This window comes from Equus caballus, chromosome 8 (genome assembly GCF_041296265.1).
Source record: "Equus caballus isolate H_3958 breed thoroughbred chromosome 8, TB-T2T, whole genome shotgun sequence".
Lineage (NCBI taxonomy): Eukaryota > Metazoa > Chordata > Mammalia > Perissodactyla > Equidae > Equus > Equus caballus.
In genome coordinates this window covers 46,614,665-46,637,777 of record NC_091691.1, presented here as the reverse complement: position 1 = coordinate 46,637,777, position 23,113 = coordinate 46,614,665, and the positions used below count along the sequence as shown (strand labels likewise).

The window sequence follows — 23,113 nt, the reverse complement described above, 5'->3', positions numbered from 1 at the left end:
CCCTTCAGCCTGAAGAGTTTCATTTAGCATTTTTCATAGTGAAGGTCAGCTGATGCCCAATTCTCTCATATTTTCTCTAAGCTTTATTTTTTTCACCTTTATACTTGAAATATAGCTTTACAAGATATAAAATTCTGGGTTGATAGCTTTTTTCTGTATTTCAGCACTTCAGCTGTGTTGTTCTGTGGCTTTTTAGCCTCTCTTGTTTCTGATGAAAAGACAACATTCTTCACATGTTGCTTTCTGTGCATAATGTCTCTTTTTTCTTTGGTTACTTTTACAATTTTCTCTTCATATTTGAAGTTCAGTAGTTTTATATATGTGCCCATGCATGTTTTTCTGTGTATTAATCCTGCCTGTCGTTCATTGCATTTCTTGGATCTGTAAGGTAATGTCTTTCATCAAATTTCAGAAATTTGAGGCCACTATTTCTTCAAATATTACTTCTACCCCATTTTCTTTCTAATCTCTTTCTAAGGCTCTAATTACAGTAATTTTAGATCAGATAATATTGATCAACAGGCCTCTGAGAACCTGTCCATTTTCCTTCAATTGTTTTTTTTTCTCTCTCTTCTTCAGATTGGGTCATTTCTATTGCTCTATTTTTAAATCCATCAATTTGTTCTTCTATCTTCAGCATACTATTAAGCACATGCAGTGAATTTTATATTTCAGTTATTGTACTTTTCAGTTTTATTAATTCCATTTGCTTCTCTTTTACAGTTTCAATTTCTCTGCTGAGATTCTGTTCATTCATTATGTGTACATCTTCTTTTAAATCTTTGAGCCTATTTGTAATAGCTGCTTTAAAGTCCTTGTCTGCTAATTGTTACATCTGGTTCATCTGGGCATCAATTTATATAATTGCTTTTTTTCTTATCTATGGGTCACATTTTCCTGTCTCTGTGCATGTCTAATAATTTTTTATTGGACACTGAACATTATGAACTATATGTTGTAGAGACTTTATTTTCTGTTACATTTCTCTGAGTGATTTTTATTTTGTTTTGTTTTGTTCTATAAACCCGTTAACTTGGCTGGACTCAAACTATGTCTCTTCTGAAGGGAGAAAACCCTGAAATCTTTGCTCTATTCTTTTAACTTTTTTAGGTGTTTTTGTCGGGCTACCAGGGTCTTCCCCATACATTCTTGTTTAGTAGTCAGCCAAACATTTGACTAGGTTTTATACACAGATTTATGGGGCTTACACTTCTAAACTTCCCTCCCTTCTGGATTTCACTGCTAACTTTCTGGCTGTTCCTCCAGCTCCAAATTCTATTCTCTGACATCTCAAGCCAGTAAGCAGGGCGAGCTTCATGGCATGTGAGCTGCAAAGTCGCACAGGGACCCATGCCTCGTTTAACATTCTGCTATCTTTGTCTTGAAATTCTTAATTTTTTGACAAGGGGCTAGGATTTTCCTTTGCACTGGGCCCCACAAATTATGTAGCCAGTCTTGCCAGTAATACTGTGGCTTTATGCTGCCCACTGATTGCAGATTAGGGAATGTTCTCAGGCAAAAAGCCATAAACTCACGAATCTTATCCATTGTACTTATCTTTCAAGGGTAGACTCACTCTGGTTGCTCTCAAGTGCGTTCAAATAGGAAATAAAAACATCAGATTTTTAAATTGATCAGTCCAACCGAGCTACTCTGCCAATCTATTGCCGCCATGGTTCTCAATTGGGGGCAATTTTGCCTAAGGGGACATTTGACATACCTGGAGACATTTTTCTCTTGTCACCTTTGAGGAAGGGTGCTACTGGCATCTACTGGCTGGAGGCCAAGGATGCTGGTAAACATCCTGCAACACACAGGACAGACCCCGGCCAAAACAAATTATCCAGCCTCCAAGGTCAATAGTGCCAAAGTTGAGAAATCCAGCATGATGGAAATCAGCCCTCCTTCTTCATTTTTAATAGCTATATTATTATTGCAGTCTTGAGGATGTATCGTTATTTGATAAATCCTCTGTGACTCCATATCTTAGTAATCACCTATAGCTCCAATTTTGTGGAGGAAGAAGCCAAATTGGTCTTAATGCCTTTCTATAATTTTACTTAAGTTTCCAATGGAACAGTGTCAAAATGTGCCCAAATGTGCAATAATAAAGTGCCACTTTCATCAATTAAGCAAGGTTTCCATACAAAGACCTTAGACATAAACTTTCACTGTGTCATAATTCTGTTTGCTCTTAGAAAGGAAGTTCAGAGGAAGATGGATTCAGAATGAAACAGTTGCATTGGCAGCAGTTAAGATTAAATATAAAATTACACCTTGAATTAACATGTTATAATTTTACAGTTTAGAATCTCTTCATGATTTTTATGTTCAGATTCATAATCATTCTTTGACATTAGAAATTGCTTAGTTATATGACCCAACAATTTGGAAATTAAAAATCACTCTTTATTTTTTTTTGAGGAAGTTTTAGCCATGAGCTAACTGCTGCCAATCCTCCTCTTTTTGCTGAGGAAGACTGGCCCTGAGCTAACATCCGTTCCCATCTTCCTCTACTTTGTATGTGGGGTGCCTACCACAGCATGGCTTTTTTGCCGAGTGGTGCCATGTCCGCACCCGGGATCCGAACCGGCGAACCCCAAGCCGCCAAAGCAGAACGTGCACACTTCACCACTGCGCCACCAGGCCCGCCCCAAAAATCATTCTTGAGTAAAGAGAAAATTTTAAATTTAACTAACAGTGATATATAAATATTAAATATTTTATTCTAACTTATCCTATGGCTATACCACATAATCCAATTTTTTAATAATAGGTATGTAATTAAAAGTGTTTGAAAGAAACTGAAATGTGGGCAAACGGTCAGAGCATTTTTTTCCCTAGAATTCTTTTAATAGGATTTTAAGAGTTTTTTTTAGTTTATTATGTAGGGTACCAACAGAGAACATTGTCTTCTATTTCTTCTTCTAAGTAAATTCCTAAATGTGAGTGAATTCTCATTTAGATACACTTTAATTTATGTACTTAAAAATTCCACACTATGTTTCTATTTCCAGCTGGATTCAATATATAAACAAAATGTTATCCACCTCATATGATGCTAGTTGATAAAGTTTAGCTAATAAGTTATAACAGAAAAGGAATTGGTATGGGTCCCTCGGGTCTCAGTGGAAACTGGACCTTTCCTTATTATTTCTCAGAAACCCTATTTTTTCTCTTCACGGCACCTGGGTAATTTGCAATATATAATAAATATATTGACGTGTTTATATGATTGGACATATTTCTACCTCACTAGTGTATAAACTCCACAAGGACCAATGTCTTTTGCCTCACCCAATACCAACCAAATAGCACATTGTAGGTGGTTGATAAATATTACATAAATGAATGGATAAATGGAGGATGGGTGAATGAACGAATGTGGAAATGACAGTGATATTTAGTAACTTTTTCTGTTTTCCCAAGTTAGATTTTCTATAGTCCTCCTTTTTTCTACTACTCAAAGATAGAAAGCACAGCATAATGTTGGCAACAATTTTGGGAGAGAGTTAGGTCCAAAACATTGCATGGTGGATGCATTTGTTGTTAACACGGCTCTAAAATAAATGTGAATTATGACTCTCCAACTTCTTTATTTAAAAATTTAATCTAGTGTAATGTTTACACCAAGTGCCAAGTGGTAAAGTGTACACTGTTCTGTGCTGTGTTGCATTAAACAGCCCAATCTGCTGTATGAATGGGATTTATGTTAGATATATTCATCTATCTGTTATAATATTCCATGTCATTTTGCTTCAAATTAAGGAACATGTGTTATAGCAGATTTCTTAAAAGCTATGTTGAAATTTTCATCTGTTGCTAAAGCTCTATGATGATGGATGTTAAGTGGGAACCAACCAAGAAAGTGGGGCTTTCTGGTGGGTTGGTAGCCAATAGGAAGCCTGGAGAGAGGGCACTCAGTCTGAATACACCTTTGTTCCTCTCTGCGCTATATTGTGGATTAAAAATAGGATACAGTGTGCAATTTCATATTCTCGTCTTGTAAATATAAATAGTATATAATAATTATTTGTGTTCGTTTTCAATTTTTTAACGTGTGGAATTGTTGAAAATGATGTCATGGACCTCCCGATTTGGAGATTTTGTTGAGATCAAAGGTATAATAGTATTAAGGTCAGGATCAAAAGTGTGTGGACGTATGTACGTGTGTGTAAGATGTAAGTGAGCAGAAAAAGGAGCAGCAAGGCGCAGAGATCTCTGCAGATGTACATTCGGGAATTCAAAATCTTAAAGCTAGTATCTCTAGCCCTTCACTCGGCTTTCCTTTCTTATTTACCACTGTCCAAGATCAAAGCCATGGTGGTTTTTTAAGTGTTGCAATGGCATCACTGGGTGGCGACGGCACTGCTACCGCCACTGCGGCACTGGCCGCAGCTGCGCCCCGGGCTCTGGCAGTGGTATTTACGGTATCAAAGACCCGCACGCGCGGCCGTGTCTACCGTCTTGGGCTTCGACCCAAGAGGCGATATTTACGGTAACTAGAGCTGGACCAGGAGCCAGTATTTACAGTAGCGGGGACCAGCCAAGGCTGCGGTATTTACGGTAACGGAAGCCAGCCCTGGAGGCGGTATTTACGGTAGTGAGTGCCGGCTTGGGCGGCGGTATTTACGGTAAGGGGGGCTGGGCAGGCGGAGGCCCGTCGGCGCGGCCGGCTCTCCGCGTTATCAGGTGATCTCCAGACCAAGCGGCCGCCACCCCCTGCACCCAGCGGAAAATGCAAAATGGCCCTCCGGGCCAGTGAGAGGTGGGCCTCGGCCGGGGCCCGCCGCACCCGCGCCCCGCAGCCTGCGGGCGGTCGCGCCGCGCCGGAGCACGGGGCAGCCTCCTGCCCCTCCGCCGGGGCCCCGGCCTGAGCCCGGCGCCCGGCCCGTCCCGCGTCCCGCCGCGCCCCCCGCGCCCGCGCCGAGCCCACATGGGTCTGTGCTACAGTCTGCGGCCGCTGCTCTTCGGGGGCCCGGAGGACGCCCCCCGCGCGGCCTCGGAAGCGCCCGTGGAGGGCGCGCAGCCCTGCCCAGCTCCGGCCCCGGCTCCGGCGGCCGGGCCCCTGCTCCCTCGGGGCGCCGGCGGGAGCCCGGCGTGCACGCGGCCCAAAGCCGACCCGAAGAAGGAGAGTCGGCGGCGTCCGGAGCAGCTGCGCGCCGAAGAGCGCGAGGCCGAGCGGGAGGCGCGGAAAGTGAGCAGGAGCATCGACCGCATGCTGCGCGAGCAGAAGCGGGACCTGCAGCAGACGCACCGGCTCCTGCTGCTGGGTAGGTGCCGTCGGCGCGTCCCCGCCCCGCGCGCGAGCCCCGAGCGGGGCCCCGCGCGCCGCGCCCTTCTCTGCGGGCCGTCCCCAGGCTGAGGGCCCCTGGTGCTCGCACGGGGGGCGACGGCCGCGGACGTGACCCAGCGCGGCTTGTCAGGCTTACATCCTCAGTGGAATGATTTTAACCCGACAGTATTTACTTCGGCGATTTGGCCGAAAACACACTACCAGGTGATTTCGCTCTTTTCCACACCTTGTGATTTGGGCCAGTTGCACATTTATTACTAATTAATGAGCTTTTCTGGGAATTTTTCCCCCTCAATTGATTTATTTCCATAGTACATAATCCACAGGGATGGCTAACTCGAGCATCTCATTTCCTGCAACAGTAGTGTCGTGCTGCCCTTTGTTTTAAGAACACAAATGAGAGGAAATTTATACGGTCTTTCAGCTGGACCACAAAGCTTTTATTCTAATCACAGAATAATAGCAGAGTTATTCGTAGGTGTGGCTTGTTCTCTTGAGAAACAACTTCAGCAGCTGAGGATACGGCACTTCTGTTTCACTGAGTTTACCCTGGGGCTCTCAGAATGCGTGCTCCTTTTTCTGAAGCAAGAATGGCTGGCAAGCTCCCTAGAGCTGTTCGCTGTGCTGACTGCGTGCAGGAAGGAGAGCGCAAAATCACCAGCGTTTTAAAGTAATAAGCCACATGGTTTGCTGGTATTTTCTCAGAGCTTTGGCTGTACAAAGCATAACAGTGCTTCTACAAGTTAACAACCGGAAGACATTTTCTATGCACTCTACTGTAGAATCAAAGAAAATAAGCATGAATTCCTGATGCTACTTGTTGCTTTTTAAATTTTAAGGCAAAAAAAAAAATTTGTGTTTAGGATGTGGGCCTTTGACCCAAATTTTGTGAAATAAGGAAGAATAGTTGTTCAGTTCTGTGCTCTGCTATGCATTAGGAAATAACCTATTCCATGATTTGAGTAAGATACCTGCTTATAAATGAATGTGACTTTTATTTAAACTCTATAGAGCAATTAGGTTTTCAGTTTGAAAGAGCTCACCCACGGCAAGAATGTATAATTAAAACAACACAAACCTAGCTGCTGTATCCTGGTGAAATATCTGAATTCTGAGATAAAGGAAAATTTGGGGGGAGAAACAAAGAAAAAAAAATAAACAGGTTACCTGAAAACAGAAGAGGACTGAATCATGAGCAGCGTTCTCGCCTGCAGTGCTAACTTCTAGAAGATGACAGAGCAGTGTTTCCAGAAGTCTGAAAATACAGAATTGTAATACTGCAATTTCATACCTTGTGAAACCATTGTGTGTGAGGGTAAAACAGATTGTCAGATATACAAGCGCCTGACGTATACCCCATTCACTTATTTTTCTTGAAAGAAATTAATTAGAAATTACTCCAGCCAAAGTTTTTTTAATGTATCAGATTAAAGTAACTCAAAAAGGAGAGGATTGTGGTGTCAAGAAATAAGTGAAGAATAAAATAAATAAGGTCTAGAGTTCTGGCAGTGTAATGTTGTTTTAATGTGATTGTGTGGCTGAACAGAAATATTGAAAAACAACCGATATGTGAAGCAGAACATGCTTGATATATCTAAACATTAATAAACTTAGGATTCTGTGAAGGGAACTGGAAGATCAGATCTAAACGGAATGATGGGCTCTAAAGAACCGGCTTCTGGTACCACATGTTGAATGTCCTCTTCAGACGTTTTTTCATAGCCTAATATAGCTTGTAGATCAGCATCATATCTGAAATAACATTGAATCAGAGACTCACACTTTAGGGGGAAGGCGTATTGTATCTTCCACCCAATGATACCAACGGTAAAACACATATCGTTATATCAGTTGACATTGTTTATCGGATTTTGTGTAGATTTGAATTAAACACAGAAAGGTTCTTGGTTTTGCTAGGATTTAGAATGGATTAAGCTAGAAAGCTTTGAATCAGAAGCATGATTTACTGACCATTAATATCCTCAAATGCTTGCTTCTGCTGCCATTGTGTTTAATAGCCATTTATCTTGCTCACTGACCTTATCATTTATTTATTCTGGAAATGTGCACTGAGGGCCTGGCATTGGGGGCAGAGAACTGGCAGGCTCAGGAAGGACACATCGCTTCTGGGCCCTCCCTTACTCCATGCCCACTAGCTGGAGGCTAGTCCCATCTCCACGATGATGTCTTCTCAGGAGACCTGCCCAGAGTCCTCTGGTGGGAATAAACATTTAACTCCCTTGTGCCCGTATTGAATTCTATTTGCACCTCTCATATAGCACTTTGTTACAGCCTGCAGAGCTTCATGGCGGCCTTGATGTCCTCTGACTCCCCCATGGGTCCATCCCAATGACCTGAGCTTTGTTTCCTGTGCAGGCCATGGTACCCCACACAGTGCTAAGAGCACAAGAGTCTGGGAGCCACCATGACAATGCGAGATTAATAGCAAAAGTGATAGGGCCCCATTTTAATTTTCAGATGGAGCATTCTTTCAGGCATGGAGTGGCTGAATTTTAAGGAGGTGCAGAGGTGGGGTGGAGATGAGATGAACGTTCCAGTTAGAAACCAGCAGATCCAGATGGGATCGTGGAGTTGGAACTAGAGCAGTGTAGTGGGAATGGGGAGGGAATGTGCTTGGAGAAGTGGTCAGATGACAGATGTGGAGGACGCACCACAGGGAGGAATTCTCAGATAGCTCACATCTGGAGCATGAGCTGTGCATTAGTCACCTTGAGCTGCCAGAACAAAATGCCACAGACTTAACAGGCTTAAACAACACACATTTATTTTCTCACAGTTCTGGAGGCTGGAAGTCCAAGATCAAGGTCCAGCAGGATTGGTTTCTGGTGAGACCTCTCTTCCTGGCTTGCAGGCAGCCGCCTTCTTGCTCTGACCCCACATGGCCTTTCCTCTGTGCAAGTGTGCACAGGGGGAGGAAGGAGAGATGGAGTTAGGGCCCGACCCTTATGACCTCATTTAATCTTAATTACCTCCATAAAGGCCTCATCTCCAAATACAATTATATTGGAGATTAGAGCTTCAACATCTGAATTAGGGGGAAGGGGGCACAGTTCAATCCACAACAGGTATAAGAAGGAGAGTACATGCCCTGTCAAAAGGGGACAGTTGCTTTCTAGCTTCATCCCATTGTTGCCTCTTGAGAACGCAGGCCCAATGTTGCCAGGTCTTCTGAATTTTGAGAATAAGATGGAAATGCCCATTTTCATCTGAAACCTACTTATTTTTAAGCATTGGCTCAAGTTAATAAAGCACAAGCTATGTGCCTGATTGGTCCACTGGCTGTTGATTCTTATCTCTGATCTATCCCAAGCCACAGACACTTCTGCAGGCTGTGTGCTGGGCTCCAGGGGCGGCAGCCCTGGGTCAATGCCACTTAAAAGCAGAACTGACAAGACTGGGTGTGGGATCCCAATGTTTCATCTGTCCAAACACATCGAGCAAGCGAAGCTACATTTACCATTCTTCAAGTGAATTTTTCTGCCACTGAGTTCATGGAGTTATAATGTAGTAGATGCCATTGATGTGACTATGATGTCAATTCCCTGTCCACTGCATTCTGATTGGGGAAGAGTCATCATCCACCCACTAACCATTCATTTGATATTATCCTTTTTCCAGATAATTATTCAAATGTAAAATGGCCAATTGTGGGTAAGATTCATGTTTTCTGCTTTATTCACTTGTTTCCTGTTGTATTTTGTGTGTTTGATATTGCTCTGCCAGGAATACTCTTCTGAGAAGGAAGCAGTCTCTTGGGGACATTTACTGCTTTTCTTTTGTATTTGGCTATTAGTATAAACCGGAATGCTGGCATGGTCTCCATCTGTTCTTTAGTCCTCAAAGAGGAAGTACTTGGGACAGTTACAAAAAAAATGGAATAGTCTCCACTGTGGGATTTTGATCACTTTATTTTTCAAATAAATGTCTTTTTCTCTTAATTAATGGTAGTGCATACAGTGACCAGGACAGCTGTTTTTGAGTTGCGCAGTAGACTTGAGCAGGGTTGACATGTGGGACACATCCATATCAATTTACTGCCTTTGTCTTGCCACAGCCTCCTGTAGTACCATGGCTTCTAAAGTCAGTAGGAATTCCAGATACTCTGGCTATGCCTTAAATTTTCTTTCTTTTTTTTTTTTTTAAAGATTGGCGCCTGAGCTAACAACTGTCGCCAGTCTTCTTTTTTTTTTTCCTGCTTTTTCTCCCCAAAACCCCCAGTCCATAGTTGTATCTTCTAGCTGTGGGTCCTTCTAGTTGTGGCATGTGGGACGCCACCTCAACATGGCCTGATGAGTGGTGCCATGTCCGTGCCCAGGATCCGAACCAGCGAAACCCTGGGCCACCGAAGCAGAGCGCATGAACTTAACCACTCGGCCACGGGGCCAGCCCCTAAATTTTCTAAACTCACAAAAGCATAACATTTCCTTACAGCATTGGAAGAGGATGTGGGCAGTTGTTGCATTTTAGTCACCACTTCTGTATCATTCTATTGTATAAACTATTATCCACAATTTTGTAGACTTGAGGCTGCCATTGTTTACATGAAATCGAATTTCAGGCCAGGAATTCAGGTTGTTCTTTGACCTGTTAAAACACCGAAAGTTTAGAGCGCTCTGTCAAGGCTGCTGTCTTTGACCTGTGTCTTAGGCAGCTCAGGCTGCAGTAACAAAATACCACAGACTTCATGGCTTAAACAATGATATTTATTTTTTCACAGTTCTGGAGGCTAGAAAGTCCAAGATTAAGGTCCAGTAGGGTTTGGTCTCTGTGGAGAGCTCCTTTCCTGGCTTGCAGACCGCCACCTTCTCATGCATCCTCTCATAGTGGAAAGAGAGAGCTCTGGTCTCTCTTCCTCTTCTTATGAGGACACCAATCCTGTTGGATCAGGGCCCCACCTTTGGCTTCATTAACCTTAATTACCTCCTAAAGACCCTATTTTCAAATACAGTTACATTTGGGATCAGGGCTTCAACTTATGAATTTTCAGGGGACCCAACTCAGTCTATAGCAACTTGCAAACCCATTCATGATTATACAGATGATTATTACTGGCCCTGAAAACAGACTCAAGCTGGATGTCAACTACTGGTGGCTAAGTGTGTCACTGGAATATATAATCATTTTATGAATACTCTCAAAATTTGGGGATGTACCTGTGACCCACTAAAAGATGCAAAAGGAGCATGGGGTTAGGAATATGGCACTGGAGTCTGACAGACCTTATTTGAAATCCCAGCACCCCCATTTACCAGCTACAGGACCTTAGGTAAACTCTCTGAGCTTCAGTTTCCATATCAACAATAATCCTGATGCCACGTGCTTACTGAGAAGAGTAACTGAAATTAATTGAAATAATGGATATAAACTTACTTAGCATAGAGTTTTAGTACATGGTAAACACTTAGTAAGTTGTTACGGTTTCTGAATCCTGTATTCAACTAAACCACTTCTCTCTGTGATACCCATGCTCCGAATTGTAAACTAAATGGTTACAAGAGATCACACAATCTTAAGAAGCTAATCCCAGTCTAGTCTTACAACCACTCTGTGATGGAGCCAGGATTCAAACACAGGCAGTCTGGCTTCGCTGCACAAAATTGGCAAATGACTGAGTGGCCAGCTGGAGACAGCTGCAATGGTCAAGTCAAAAGATAGGGAGAAAAAGAAGAATTGGGGTAGGGGGTTGGGGAGAGAAAGTCTTAGTGAACTCTTAGCTTTCTTGCTTAGGTAAAATGATGATGACATTCCCTAAAATAAAGAATTTAAGAGGACGAGGCAGGTGGAGTGAGAGGAGAACAGTGAGTTCAATTTTGGAATTGTTGAATGTGAGACACCCATGAGAATCCAGTGGGCAAAGTCTGGAAGTGGTTGGGTGTCTGCTGGGGGCCTGGAGCTCAGGGAGCTTACTGAACTGGACATGTACCCGTAGGAATAACCCACTGGCAACGGGTGCTGGGGGAATGGAAGGGCACCCCGGGAGAATGTGCAGAGTGAGAAGAGAAGAGGACCTAGAACACGGAACCCCAACCTTGCAGAAGAGTGTTGAAGGAAGAAGAGTATGAAGAATATTAAGATAGCTGGGAGAAACCAAGAAGGGGAAGAGTTTTGGGGAGATGGGAGTGGTCAGCAGTTTCAGCCAGGAGTTCAAGGATAATAAGGACTGAAAAGAAATCCATTGGGTTTTCCAGTTCAGGGAATGGCAGGTGCAAGAGGCTGAAGATTGAAAAGCATGTGGAAACAGTGAAGCAATCATGGTTCCTAGTCTTGGGAGGACTTCGGCTGTGAGAGGACAAAACAGCTGTGATCACACCTTTCAAACTGGGCCTCAAGGAAGCAGTTTGCAGGGATACAAATGAAACTGTAGAAAGTGTAATGGTGGTTGCCTCCTGGCCGTGAAGAGAAGAGATTGGGAGCGGAATTATCAAATCTTTCCACTCACACGGGTTCCTGGTAAAGCACTGGCTTGTTTGACACTTGTCTTGAATCCGCTCTCTAAGCATTCAGATGTGTGGACTCAACCTCAGTCCCTCTACTGCAAGTAACTTTCCTGTTGACAAGGTCAGACAAATTGGTAATTTAGAGTGAAATTCTTCAGTGGCAAGCAGACTTTTTAAGTTGAGACCAAGAGATCTAGCAAATTCTCTAGCTAATTCAGTTAGTCTATGAAAAGTTTGCAGGCATAGGCATTTTCAAAGATAAGACCCAACTACTAGGGCCTTGAATCAGCTCATGACACTGAAAGTGATAATCAGGAGATTGTCAAAACCCCACTACATACATACATACGTAAATAGGAATAAACAAAGAAGCCGAAATGATTGTTCCTTACCTCACAGCACCCAGGATAGTTTACTTCATGTCTACATTTGTTAATATTTAGTTATTTTTTTAGTTGTTTCAAACTGAAACTCTAACTGAAAAAGAAAGGGGAATTAGACCCGTCAGTTGAAGCAGTATCTCTGTGCTTAGGGGTCAGGTGAAAACTGTCCCCTTTTGTTTTAAAATTCCCTGACTAAGTTAGTGATGGGAGAATGGGCAAAGCACAGAGGACGTGTAGGGCAGTGAAACTACTCCGCATGGTACTAGAAAGGTGGCTCTGTGTCATACATTTGTCCAGATCTATAGGATGAACCACACCAAGAGTGAACCCTAAGGTGAGCTGTGGATTTGGGCTGTCAGTGTAGGTTCATCAATTATAACAAATGCACCACTCTGGTGGGGGCGTTGATAGTGGGGGAGGCTAGAAGGGAGGCCAGAATGCTTATGGGAAATCCTTGTACTCTCCACTCAATTTTGCCATGAACCTAAAATTGCTCTAAAAAAATTGTCTGTTTTTAAAAATAATCCCTTACTAGGAAAAGAGGCGAATTTTTATCCCGAGAGGAGGAGCTGGTGGGAAGAAGGGTGTTGGGTTCCTCTCTGAGCAGATCTCAGGGCTGCAGGCATCAGCCCTTCCTCTTAAAAAGCCCAGGAAAGTTGAGCAAAGCAGGAAAAGTAGTGCCCATTATCGAAAGCTGTGGTTTATAAATAAAAAAGCATCACTTAACGACGTTTCCAACTGTAGTTCTGAGAGGTAGATTACTCACGATCAAGAAGGCTTTTAGACTCGCACTGCCAGACTAGCACCTCTCCAGTGCTGGTGAGGGGCTGGCTGTCTCTGTTCCTCCAGGCTGCCCCTGCATCTGTCCTGTAGGGCCGCCCGGTCTCTGCACCTTCATCAGGAGGAGTCACTGCATCGTCGCACTGCTGCTGTTATAAGGGCTCATAGCTAATGCCACTGAAGACGAGACATTGCCCCCCACCTCCCTGCCCCGTCGGTTCTTCCTGCTACTGTCATTTCACTTGCCCTTCTGGGGGAAATGATGATGCAAGTGTCAGAAAGTAAGTGTGGGCCATGGATACAGCTGCTGACCAAGAGAGGATAAAAGAAGCATGCAAGACCACCGCCGGCACAGCTCTCCTTTACTCCTAACAGCAGACGCAGGGAAGGCCCACGTCTCCACGCCTTGGAGTAGCGTTCGCTTGGTGTGTTCTTCTGCAGTTGAAAAGTGAGCTTTCACTCCGGGGAAGTGAAATACGACCTAAAAGTCTCCCGGGAAAAGCTCAGGAAGATGATATTTGGCATAACAGGAAAATAAAGAGCAATTATATCCATACCCTGAGCTACAAGGGAAAAGGTTATTCATTGAATCATTTGTACTGCTCACCAGCCACAAACATTTCTTTGAGAGTCTGCTGTGTGCCAGGTGCTTCTCTGGGTCATACGGAGAGTCCAAGGGGAAGAGGACACATCTCAGCTCTGGAGAAGTTTACAGCGTAGTCGAAGAGAAATGACATGAACCTAAAAAAGAAACAGCAGTGTGAGTGTGCCTGTGTGATGTGGAGAATGGCAACAGTACAGGCCAATACTGTTATTACAAGGGTCCACGGAGAAATCTCTTAATCACGTGACATCACCTCTCTTAATGTTCCTTGGGATGTGTTATTAGTGAGGGAGTACAGGGAAGCTAGGAACTTAATCGTTTAGAGGAATTTTGACGTTTGCACATAAATGCCTCTCTTGATCCTGGGTGCAAACCATCAGCAGAAGCATTGTGAAACCTGCTGGAGGCACACCCGGCAGCCTGCTTTCCCTGTTCAGCAGGGAGCCTCGAAGGAACCCAGAAGTGCTCACAGCTCCCAGGATGTAGCAGAGCCCTGGGGTGCTTTGAATGAAAGGTTCTAGAAGATCAGAAGAGTGTGAGTGACAGTATCTAGCGGCATGAAATGGGAAGGAGATTGCTCCTTTTGTCTCCAGCCATCGGAGTGCTTCACAAATCAATATTAGAAGCTGCATTTTATAAATTATGCCATCATGGGAGATTACTGTAAATTGGCATGAAGAAAAAAATAAAAGTTTATCTTTTTTTTAAGAAATATATTCATTGTGAAATTCAGGAGCTGTTATCTGACCCTCCCCCCAAAACCGTCCACATTATAGCAGGGAACACTGTGTATTCGCTACTGTCAGAGGAACAGCATCAGATTTTTAAGTTTTGATGAAAGTAGTTTTAAAACATTTGGGGGTGGAGGGAAGAGCTAATCCGGAATCCAGGCGTCAGCTGTTCTTCCGTGGACAGCAGTGCAGAAGGAGTTTTTGATGGTAAGAATTCTACACTCTTGTTTTGTATTCCAAAAGGAACTAATTGTGAGAAAGGTAGGCAGTGAAAAGTGCCAAGCCACCCCCGGGACCTTGACCTTGACTGCAGAGGAGCGACTGTGTTTTACAGGAACCTCAAGGCGCATCTAGAAAGTGCAATTTTGCATCTCCCAGCTGGGAGGCCAAGCACCACATTTCTGACTCTTTTTTCCCCACAAATGGGTTCTCGGTAAGAGGTGTCGGCTCAGACCAGAATCATAAGGCACACGTGAACCTGGACTCAAGCTGCACCTCCTCTTCAGGGAAAGATGGTTCACTGGAGCCGGGCAGCTACCAAAATCCGTGGACACTAAGCTCTCCATTTTGAATCAGCAGAGCAGGACTAGGAAAGCAGGTATGGCCCGAGGGATGGAGCAGGACAGGATGGGAAGGTGGGCGCTGATCCCTGGGAGTGCTGAGGCCCCAAGTGCTAGTCAGCCTCAGAGGCCAGTGTAGACGAATGGTAAGCCCACAGCTCTCCTGAGAAGGAGCCTAGAACGAAGCCAGCGCCAGCATACCCCAGCAGAGTATATGGTGCAGATCACTCAGCTGTTTGATTTGGGGAGCAATTTGTATGCTCAGAAGGATGCTGTGTTACCAGCTATGAATGACGTCTGCTCTGTGCCAGGTTCTGCCTGGGTGTCAGTATAGGAGGATGTCCTCAGGAACTCGTGGCCTGTGGAGAGTCAAGGGCATAAAGCAGCTGCCACGACACAGCGTGGACTAGCACCCACACTACACACAGGACAGAGGGGCCAGGGGCCTGGAAAAGATGGGGAGGCGGCACACAAGCCTTGAGGGGGAGGTTGGCTCCTCCACACAGCTTCCTCACTGAAAATCAAAATACATTTGTGGAATACATGTCAGTTTTTAAAGTTGTCAAGTTTTTTTTTTCCATTTTGAGGGGTTTATTGGAAAACAACATATTAAGGTTTCGCTTAGAGCAAATGAAAAGCAAAACACTCACACCTTTTCCCTAGTTGCCTCAAAAGTCTGCATCTGCGGTAAGCCCGCTTCCGAAGCCCAGTGCAGATATGCCTGACTGACGGACGTGTTTCTGTGCGATGCGAGGGAGCATCCTTCTTCTTTTGGTTATTATAGGTTTTCATTGTACAAAGAAATTCAATGTGCTGAACAGAACCCGTAAAATGCCGGGGAGGAAACCCGCCGTTTAGTCTCTTTCTTTCCTTCCCATGCCAATAAGGGAGAGTCACGTAATTCTGAAATTGTTTTAACTGGTACTCTCTTTTAGAATTATTCTTTAATGTAACAACATTCTGCGTTATCAATTGTGGATGAGTGCTACATAGAACTAAAAAGCGTGCGCAGATGCAGCTGGTTTAATATACTTCGCTGTGCCTAATGGAGAATGCCTACTGACTACTCAGATCCACTCCCCTCTTCCGGTCTAATGGTATCTTCTCAGAAGAAACCTCTCCCATTTGGGCTTGGGTACCGTAATGAGCTCATAATGGGGTGCGGGAGGGCCAGGTTGATGGCCTCGCTCCTGTGCAGAGCGCCAGAGCTCGGTGCCGAGTTAGCCCCTGCTGCCTGTGGATGGAGGAGAGGGGTTATCTGGTGAGTGAGCCCCCAAAGTAGATACAGGGAGGTGCGCTTCACCGGATCCTGTCGCCTCCCCAGGACAGCCTTTTATTTCTGCCTCAGCCTCTCCCTTTACCTAAATTCCTATAAATTATCCTAAGTGCAAACAGTCCTTGATTTTCATCAAGTATAGCCAAATGTTCACTTAGGAAAGTAGATGATGAATTTCTAGAGTAACTTCAAAATCCTGTTAGTCAACCCACAATGGAAAAGAAGCAGCATAGTCATCCTTCAATAAAACCTGAACACCGGGATCACAGTAGGTCACATGGTGGGTCACAGCTGGATCCCATGGTGGATCACACAGTGGGCCACGCAGTGGGTCACAGCTGGATCACACGGTGTATTTGGAGTTATAGCTTGGAGTACCAGGAACAGTATTTCCCCTCCCCATACAACTAACCCCCCATCAGAGCCCTTGGCTGGTCCCACTATACCCTGAGGCTCAGTAGGGGTGCAGGCCGTAGGGCAGAGGGTGGGAGCAGTGAGGAACAGGTCTAGGGATGACCAATGAGCAGTAACAACAGGCGCCCCCCACATTAATATGCCCCTACTGCTAACCCACAGATGCAGAGGGATACTGCAGGACCAGTGTGGCCGGAGGTGCCCAGGGAGGAGCTCCAGCTGCCTGGCCCACTTACTAGCTCCGTGCCCCGTTCCCAGAACCAGCCACGTGGCCTGCTATGTGGTCTTTGGATTCCATGTCCTGCATTTTTGTCTCTGCTCCTCTTAATATTTTCTTTCAGTTTCTGCTTATAAAGGCTTGCTCTGAAATGGGGCACTGTAGTTATTCCTGTAACATTAAATGAGGTGAAGGTTAAATCCATTACCAAAAATAACATTTTATTATTAGATAATATTTAATTCAAATGGAGGCCAAAGGATGGTACAAGGACACTTGTAATTTTTTTCTGTAGAGGTACCAGTCCACTTGGAAATCTGGTCTCCTTCCCTGGTCTGTGTTTTACCCCTTGCCCTCATCAGCTGTGCTGGCCCTCACTCCCTGGCTTTCCCTAGTCGAGGCTCTGGAGAAACCCATAAGCGGGTGAACAGCCTTCCAGGGCCGACAATACCAGCGTCTTTTAGAGGCTGCATTCCCGTGTCATTCACTCAACAGTCTCTGTTTTCTCCGTCCCACCTGAAGCCCCGTCCTGTCGGGGATAGATAGGTGGGAAGAAAGAGGGAGGAGGAAGGCCCGTCCCAGGCTGCTGAGAGCAGCCCCTCTGACGTTCCTAGCCCACGGTGCCCTGGGACTCGGCGTGGCACTCCACGTGACCACTGTGCCTCCTCCAAACGCTGAAACCCTGATATATATTACTCCTGCATGCTAACCAGGAGCAATTTTATCAACCACGAGCATCCACAAGCTTTTGTACACACCAGGCAGTTGCTTCAGTGGGCACGCTGTGGGAAGACACGAGGACCCCCCGGATGAGAACAGGCAGAGGCCGTTCGTTCAGAGCTGGTGACAGCAGCACCGTCACTTGATCTGGTGGACGGTCGCGAAGGCAGGTGGCGGGGCGGGAAGCTTCGGAGTGGAAAAAGGAGAGTGCTCAGGCGTGCCCTCCTTGGGGGTGGCGGGCGTGGGCAGGCCGTAGGCGGCTGATAGAAGGCTCCTGTTTGATGGTTGGGGTTGTGTGTTTGCCTTCTCCAGTTGGTCCTAAGTTGGAGGTGGGGGCACAAACTAGGGAAGCCGTCAGTTGTTTGTCCAGTCCTGAACGTGTGGGGCCAATTGTTATGGGGGTTGCTGTTTGGCTTCCAGGACAGGTTGCTGGAGATCGTGGTCTCACTTCCCGGGCGGGTTACTGCAGAGAGTGGGTTGGCCTCCGGGGCTGGCTGCTGCGGGTTGTGGGTCCGAGTGCGATTTTTAACATGCTAGAGCTTTGTGTGTTTATATGTTCAGTGTCTCCGCACGTGTCCCTCGAGAAAGCAGCCACTGTCTGAACTGGCAGGGAGCCCCTGCTGTGCAGGCTCCAAGGCCAGGACCTGTTTGGAATTCTGGCTCTCCCTCCTCTGGAAGGTCATCTAGCTCCTCTGAGCTCCCTTTCCCTGAGTATAACAGGAAGTGAGAGTACTTTCCAGAAGGATCATTATGAAGACTGGGTGAGGCGAAGCACCATGACACAGAGCGGGGGCTGGTGACTGCGTTTTCCTGCCTGCCTGTTCCTGTCATGACCCGTTCACACTGAGGCGTGAGGGGAAGGTCCCACACGCTCTCCTTCCAGGACCTGCTGCGCTTTAGCGGGACAAAGCCAGGGTTTGATCTGAAGGAAGATCTCAGAGTTGTGAGGTTTTTTTGGGGGGGCACTTCCAGTGCTAGCAACTAAACAACTCAAAAAATAAGTGAAGCTAGGATATTAGTTCCTCCCAGCCTTTCTGTAAACACCTCTCTTCCCAGGGATCCGCCGGCTAGGTACATCTGTCGTGTTCCATCATTGCTGCCAGCTAAAGGATCACTAATGAGCACAGGGATCACTGAGGGGGTTGAAGTTTTAAATAACTTGGTCAGGAAGGTTTCATTGAGAAGGTGGACATTTGTGCCAAGGCCTGAGGAAAGAAAAGAGAAGAGCAGATAACCATCTAGAGAAGACAATAGGATATGGAGAGGCAAGTACAAAGGCCCTGAGGTTTGCATGAGCCTAGTGTGTTTGAGAAATAAGCTGAGGGCCAGTGGCCAAACACATAGGAACAGATAAGGCACTGAAAAGTCCTTGAGTTTTACTCTGACTGTTTGTAATAAACCAAATAGCCAGTGGAGGCTTGGGTCAGGGCGGTAGCAATGAAGTGATGAGAGGTGGTCAGTTTCTAGATAGATTTTGAAGGCAGGTTAACAGTTTGAATTGGATGTAGATGGAGAGAAGGTGAGGAGTCAGAGGTTATTGTTACTCCTGGGGCAGAGGTGGGCTAAAGTTTACTGAGCGCCTCCTGTGCCTACTTTAAGTTCTCAAAATAAAACTTTGTAACAGAATACATGAGGCTGTTGTATCTGAATGTAGAATTACTGAGAAGAAGTATCCTCACCATTTAAACTGAGATACCAGTCACTTGATTGTGGAAGGTTGAAAGAGCGGAGGTGTTTGATTTAGATTTTTTGAAATCTATCTTCTTTACATACTTGAGAGAAGACAGACAGCAGCAAAGCTGTGTTGCAAAACCCCATGGGGTGACCAGAGTCATGTCATTACAGAAGGTACCCAGGACTGCTGAATGTGAGTCTATACTGCTCTTCTTCCTAAACAATCGGGCGAGGACCCCATGGGGACCAAGACAGCTGGCTGGTGCACCAATGCTAGTGTGAGAGGAGAAGCAGGAAAACCTGGATTTCCCTTTTTGGAAATCGTGCGCTGTGTTGGGATTACAGTGCCTGAGCCCCAAATGTGTAGGTGCGTTGTCACTTTGGGAGAGAGGTCCAACACTCCTGATGCCGCCCTGTATCATCGGGGTTCTCTGCAGAAACACACACTAGGACATGTATATAGAAAGAGATGTGTTATGAGGAACTGGCTCACACACCTATGGAGGCTGAGAAGTCCCAGGGTCTGTGGTCTGCCGACTGGAGACCCAGGAGAGCTGATGGTGTAATTCAGTCCGAGTCCAAAGGCCTGAGAGCCAGGATCTCCACAGGCAGAAGATCAGTGTCCCAGCTGAAGCAATCAGGCAGGAAGGCCGAATTCTTCCTTCCTCTGCCTTTTTGTAATGTTCATGTCCTCAACGGATTGGACGGTGTCCCCCCACATTGCGGAGGGCAAGCTGCTGTACGGAGTCCACCAATTCTAATGCTAATTTCATCTGCAAACACCCTCACAGACACATCTGTGCACCCTGTGATCCAGTTACATCGACACATAAAATTAACCATCACTCTCCCCTTGGGAGGGTGGAATCAGGCTGCTGCGGACAGCCCAGACCCGCGCTCACACTGTGCTGCAGGAGCGACATCGACATATGCCCAGCGGCCCCCGTGCGTGCACAAGCAATAGAGCGCCAGCAAAGATGTCATGTGAGGGCTTTGCAGTCGGACCCAAACAGGGTGTCTGCTCACTGTTGTTTGCGGGTGTCCAGGCAGGGCTTCTTTAACGTGCATATGGATCAGCTGGAGATGTTGGTAAGATGCAGATTCTGATTCAGTGGGTCTGAGACGGGGCCTGAAAGTCTGCATTTCCCGCAAGCACCACTTTGTGCTGATCATGCCGGACTGTGACTCCACTTTGAGTAGCAAGGTGAGTCTAGGCCAGGAGTCAGCAAACTGTTTCTGTACAGTGACTAGTTTCAGACCTCTGTTAAGAAGAAACAGCCTCAGGTACTGGATGTGTGTAGAGGCCAGAATCCTAGGCCTGTGGAGTGTCCCCCCCAAATGGCACTATTTGGCATGTTAGGCTGTTCATAGAGCCGGTAGAGAATTAGGGCTCTTGTCTCTTCAGTATACAATACAGTAACACAAATGTTGGAAGGAGGAGTCCATTCTCATCTACAGCAGTATGATGGCTTAGCAATGGTAAGGGTTTATTGTGAATTTTTGAGCCCCGGACTGATTGAAATTTTCCTGAAAGAGAAGAACCTTCCACAAGTACCAGACAGGTACTTTGTTGTGGCGGCCCTAGCAAACTGAGACGCCATCGGTTTGCCTTTTCCAGAACATCATATAGTTGGAGTCATACAGTACATAGCCTTTTCAGATCGGCTTCTTTGACTTAGTGATATGCATTTAAGATTCCTCCATGTTTTCATGGCTTGGGAGCTCATTGCTTTTTATCACTGAATGATATTTCATTGTCGAGATGTCCATAGTTTAGTTATCCATTCATCTACTGCAGGACATGAAGGAAGCTGCCTTCATGCGGTAGTGTAACAACTAGGCCTTAGACAAGAACATTCCAGTTCAGCCAGGAAAGTATTCTTATTCCTCTTAAGAAAAAGCCATCTGGTTAGTTTCCTTATCTATAACACGGGGTCGTAACCTACCTCATAGGATTTCTTCACGCATGTGCAAGGAAGTGGAATGGAGTTTGGGATTGCTGAGGTGGTGGGGTTTGTAGAGCAGGCTGCCGGTAGGCCAAAGGAAGCCCCAGAAGTCCTTATGGGAATTTCTGGGCTACGCGTGTGCAGGATGAGACTCTGGCCTCGCAGGAGCCTCTGCGCAGGACTGAGGCTGCACTGCAGTGCTGGAGGGAAAATGTCTGCAAACATTATCTGCAAAGCACTTGTTTCCAGAATGTAAAAAGGAATCCTAGTGACTGGCCATTTAAAATGGGCAAAAGACCTGCAGCAGACATTTCGCAAAAGAAGATGCGTGAAGAGCCAGTCAACTGCCAACATCATTGGTCATCAAGGAAATGCAAATTAAAATCCCAGAGATAGAAATTCACACCCACCAGGGTGGTTTAAAGGCCAACAATACCAAATGTCTACCAGGATGAAGAACAGTGGTCAGCAGACTTCCTCAGTTAGGGGCAGATGGTAAATGTGTTACGTTTTGCAGGCCATCGGATCTCTGTGGCGGCTACTCAGCTCTGCGTTGTACCAGGAGAGCAGCCGAAACCGTCCGTAACTCATGAGTGTGGTTGTGTTCCAAGAAAGCTTTATTTATAAACACTTAAATTTGAATTTTAGAGAATGCTTGTGCCATGAAATATTACTGTTCTTTTGATTTTTTCCCCAACCATTTAAGCTATTCTTAGCTCATGGATTGTACAAAAACAGGTGGCAAACTGAAGTTTGCTGAACCCCAGTCTCGAACCGGAACCTCAGCCTTTGTTGTTGGTATGAGTAAAATTGTACAATTACTTTGCAGAATTATTTGGTAGCTTTTTGTGAAGTTAAACATATACCTATCCTATGACCCAGTAATACCACTCCTAGGAATTTACCCTAGAAAAATGAGAGCATGTTCATATCAAGACTTGTACAAAATGTTTCATCAGCTTTATTCAAGATAGCCCCAAACTCAGATTTTCATCAAGAGGAGAATGAATAAACACATTATGTATAGTCATACAATGAAATAGTCAACAATAAAAAATAAACTACTGATTGATAACATAGATGAATTTTTTAACATTATGTACATATACAAAAGAGTGTGTACTAAAATAAAGAAAAGAGTGTCTACTTATGATTCTATTTATATGGAATTCAAGAACAGGTAAAACCAATCTATGATGGTAGAAGTCGGAACAGTAGTTTCAGGGGCAGAATTCCAGAAAGGGTCAGGAGACACCTTTCTGGGGTCCTGGAAATATTCTATCCGTTGTTTGGGGGTGGTGATTACACTGGTATAAACGTGTCAAAACTTATTGAATTGTCCTCTTAAGATCTATGCATTTCACTGTATGGAAATTTTCCTTCTTTTTTTTCTTTTTAAAAAAAGAAGCCCTTCTCACCTAGCGGCTGGTTAAGTTCACACGCTCCAATTGCAGGGCCTGGGGTTCGCTGGTTCGGATCCTAGGCACGGACCTACACACTGCTCATCAAGCCATGCTGTGGCAGGCCTCCCACGTATAAAAAAAGTAGTGGAAGATGGGCACAGATGTTAGCTCAGGGAATCCTCCTCAGCAAAAAAGACGAAGATTGTTGGCTGATGTTAGCTCAGGGCTTATCTTCCTCAAAAAAAAAAAAAAAGGGGGGGGAATGAAAAAGGAAGCCCTTAAAAATAATGCCTGGAATGTAGTAAAGGCTTAAAAAAGGATTTTTTGAAAGGACAGATATGTTAAAACTCTAAAGAGGGACACCTTCTAATTATATAATGAGATAATTATGGCTTGCTGCACCATACCTAAATTTAACATGTTTAATACGGAAGATCCTTGCCATTTGTTGGATATGTGTTCTAATGATCCCAAAGATCAAACACAAGACTCTGAACTGGGACTTTGGGATGTGAGAGGGGGTGAGGGTGGGGTAGCTAATCTCTCTGTCATGTAGTCAGGATGAGAGAGGAGTTTTGTGTTCAGATTAACTGCCTATTTCAGCATTTTTTGAGCTCCTGCCTGATGCCAGGCACTGTGGGACTATGTCCA

At 45.2% G+C, this 23,113-nt stretch overlaps 1 protein-coding gene across 3 annotated transcripts in view; it reads left to right on the top strand.

Moving 5' to 3' along the window:
* The first annotated feature begins 4,778 nt into the window (after positions 1 to 4,778).
* Positions 4,779 to 23,113, top strand: part of GNAL (G protein subunit alpha L) — a 147,078-nt gene continuing 128,743 nt past the window's right edge. Inside the window, exon 1 of one of the 3 annotated variants that reach the window (XM_023648221.2) lies at positions 4,779 to 5,273. In XM_023648221.2, coding sequence (XP_023503989.1) covers positions 4,937 to 5,273 — 337 coding nt within the window. In that variant the 5' untranslated portion in view covers positions 4,779 to 4,936. Of the gene's footprint in view, positions 5,274 to 15,994; positions 16,074 to 23,113 lie in introns of those variants that run through there. The other 2 variants (XM_070220706.1, XM_070220703.1) reach the window with 2 other exon arrangements.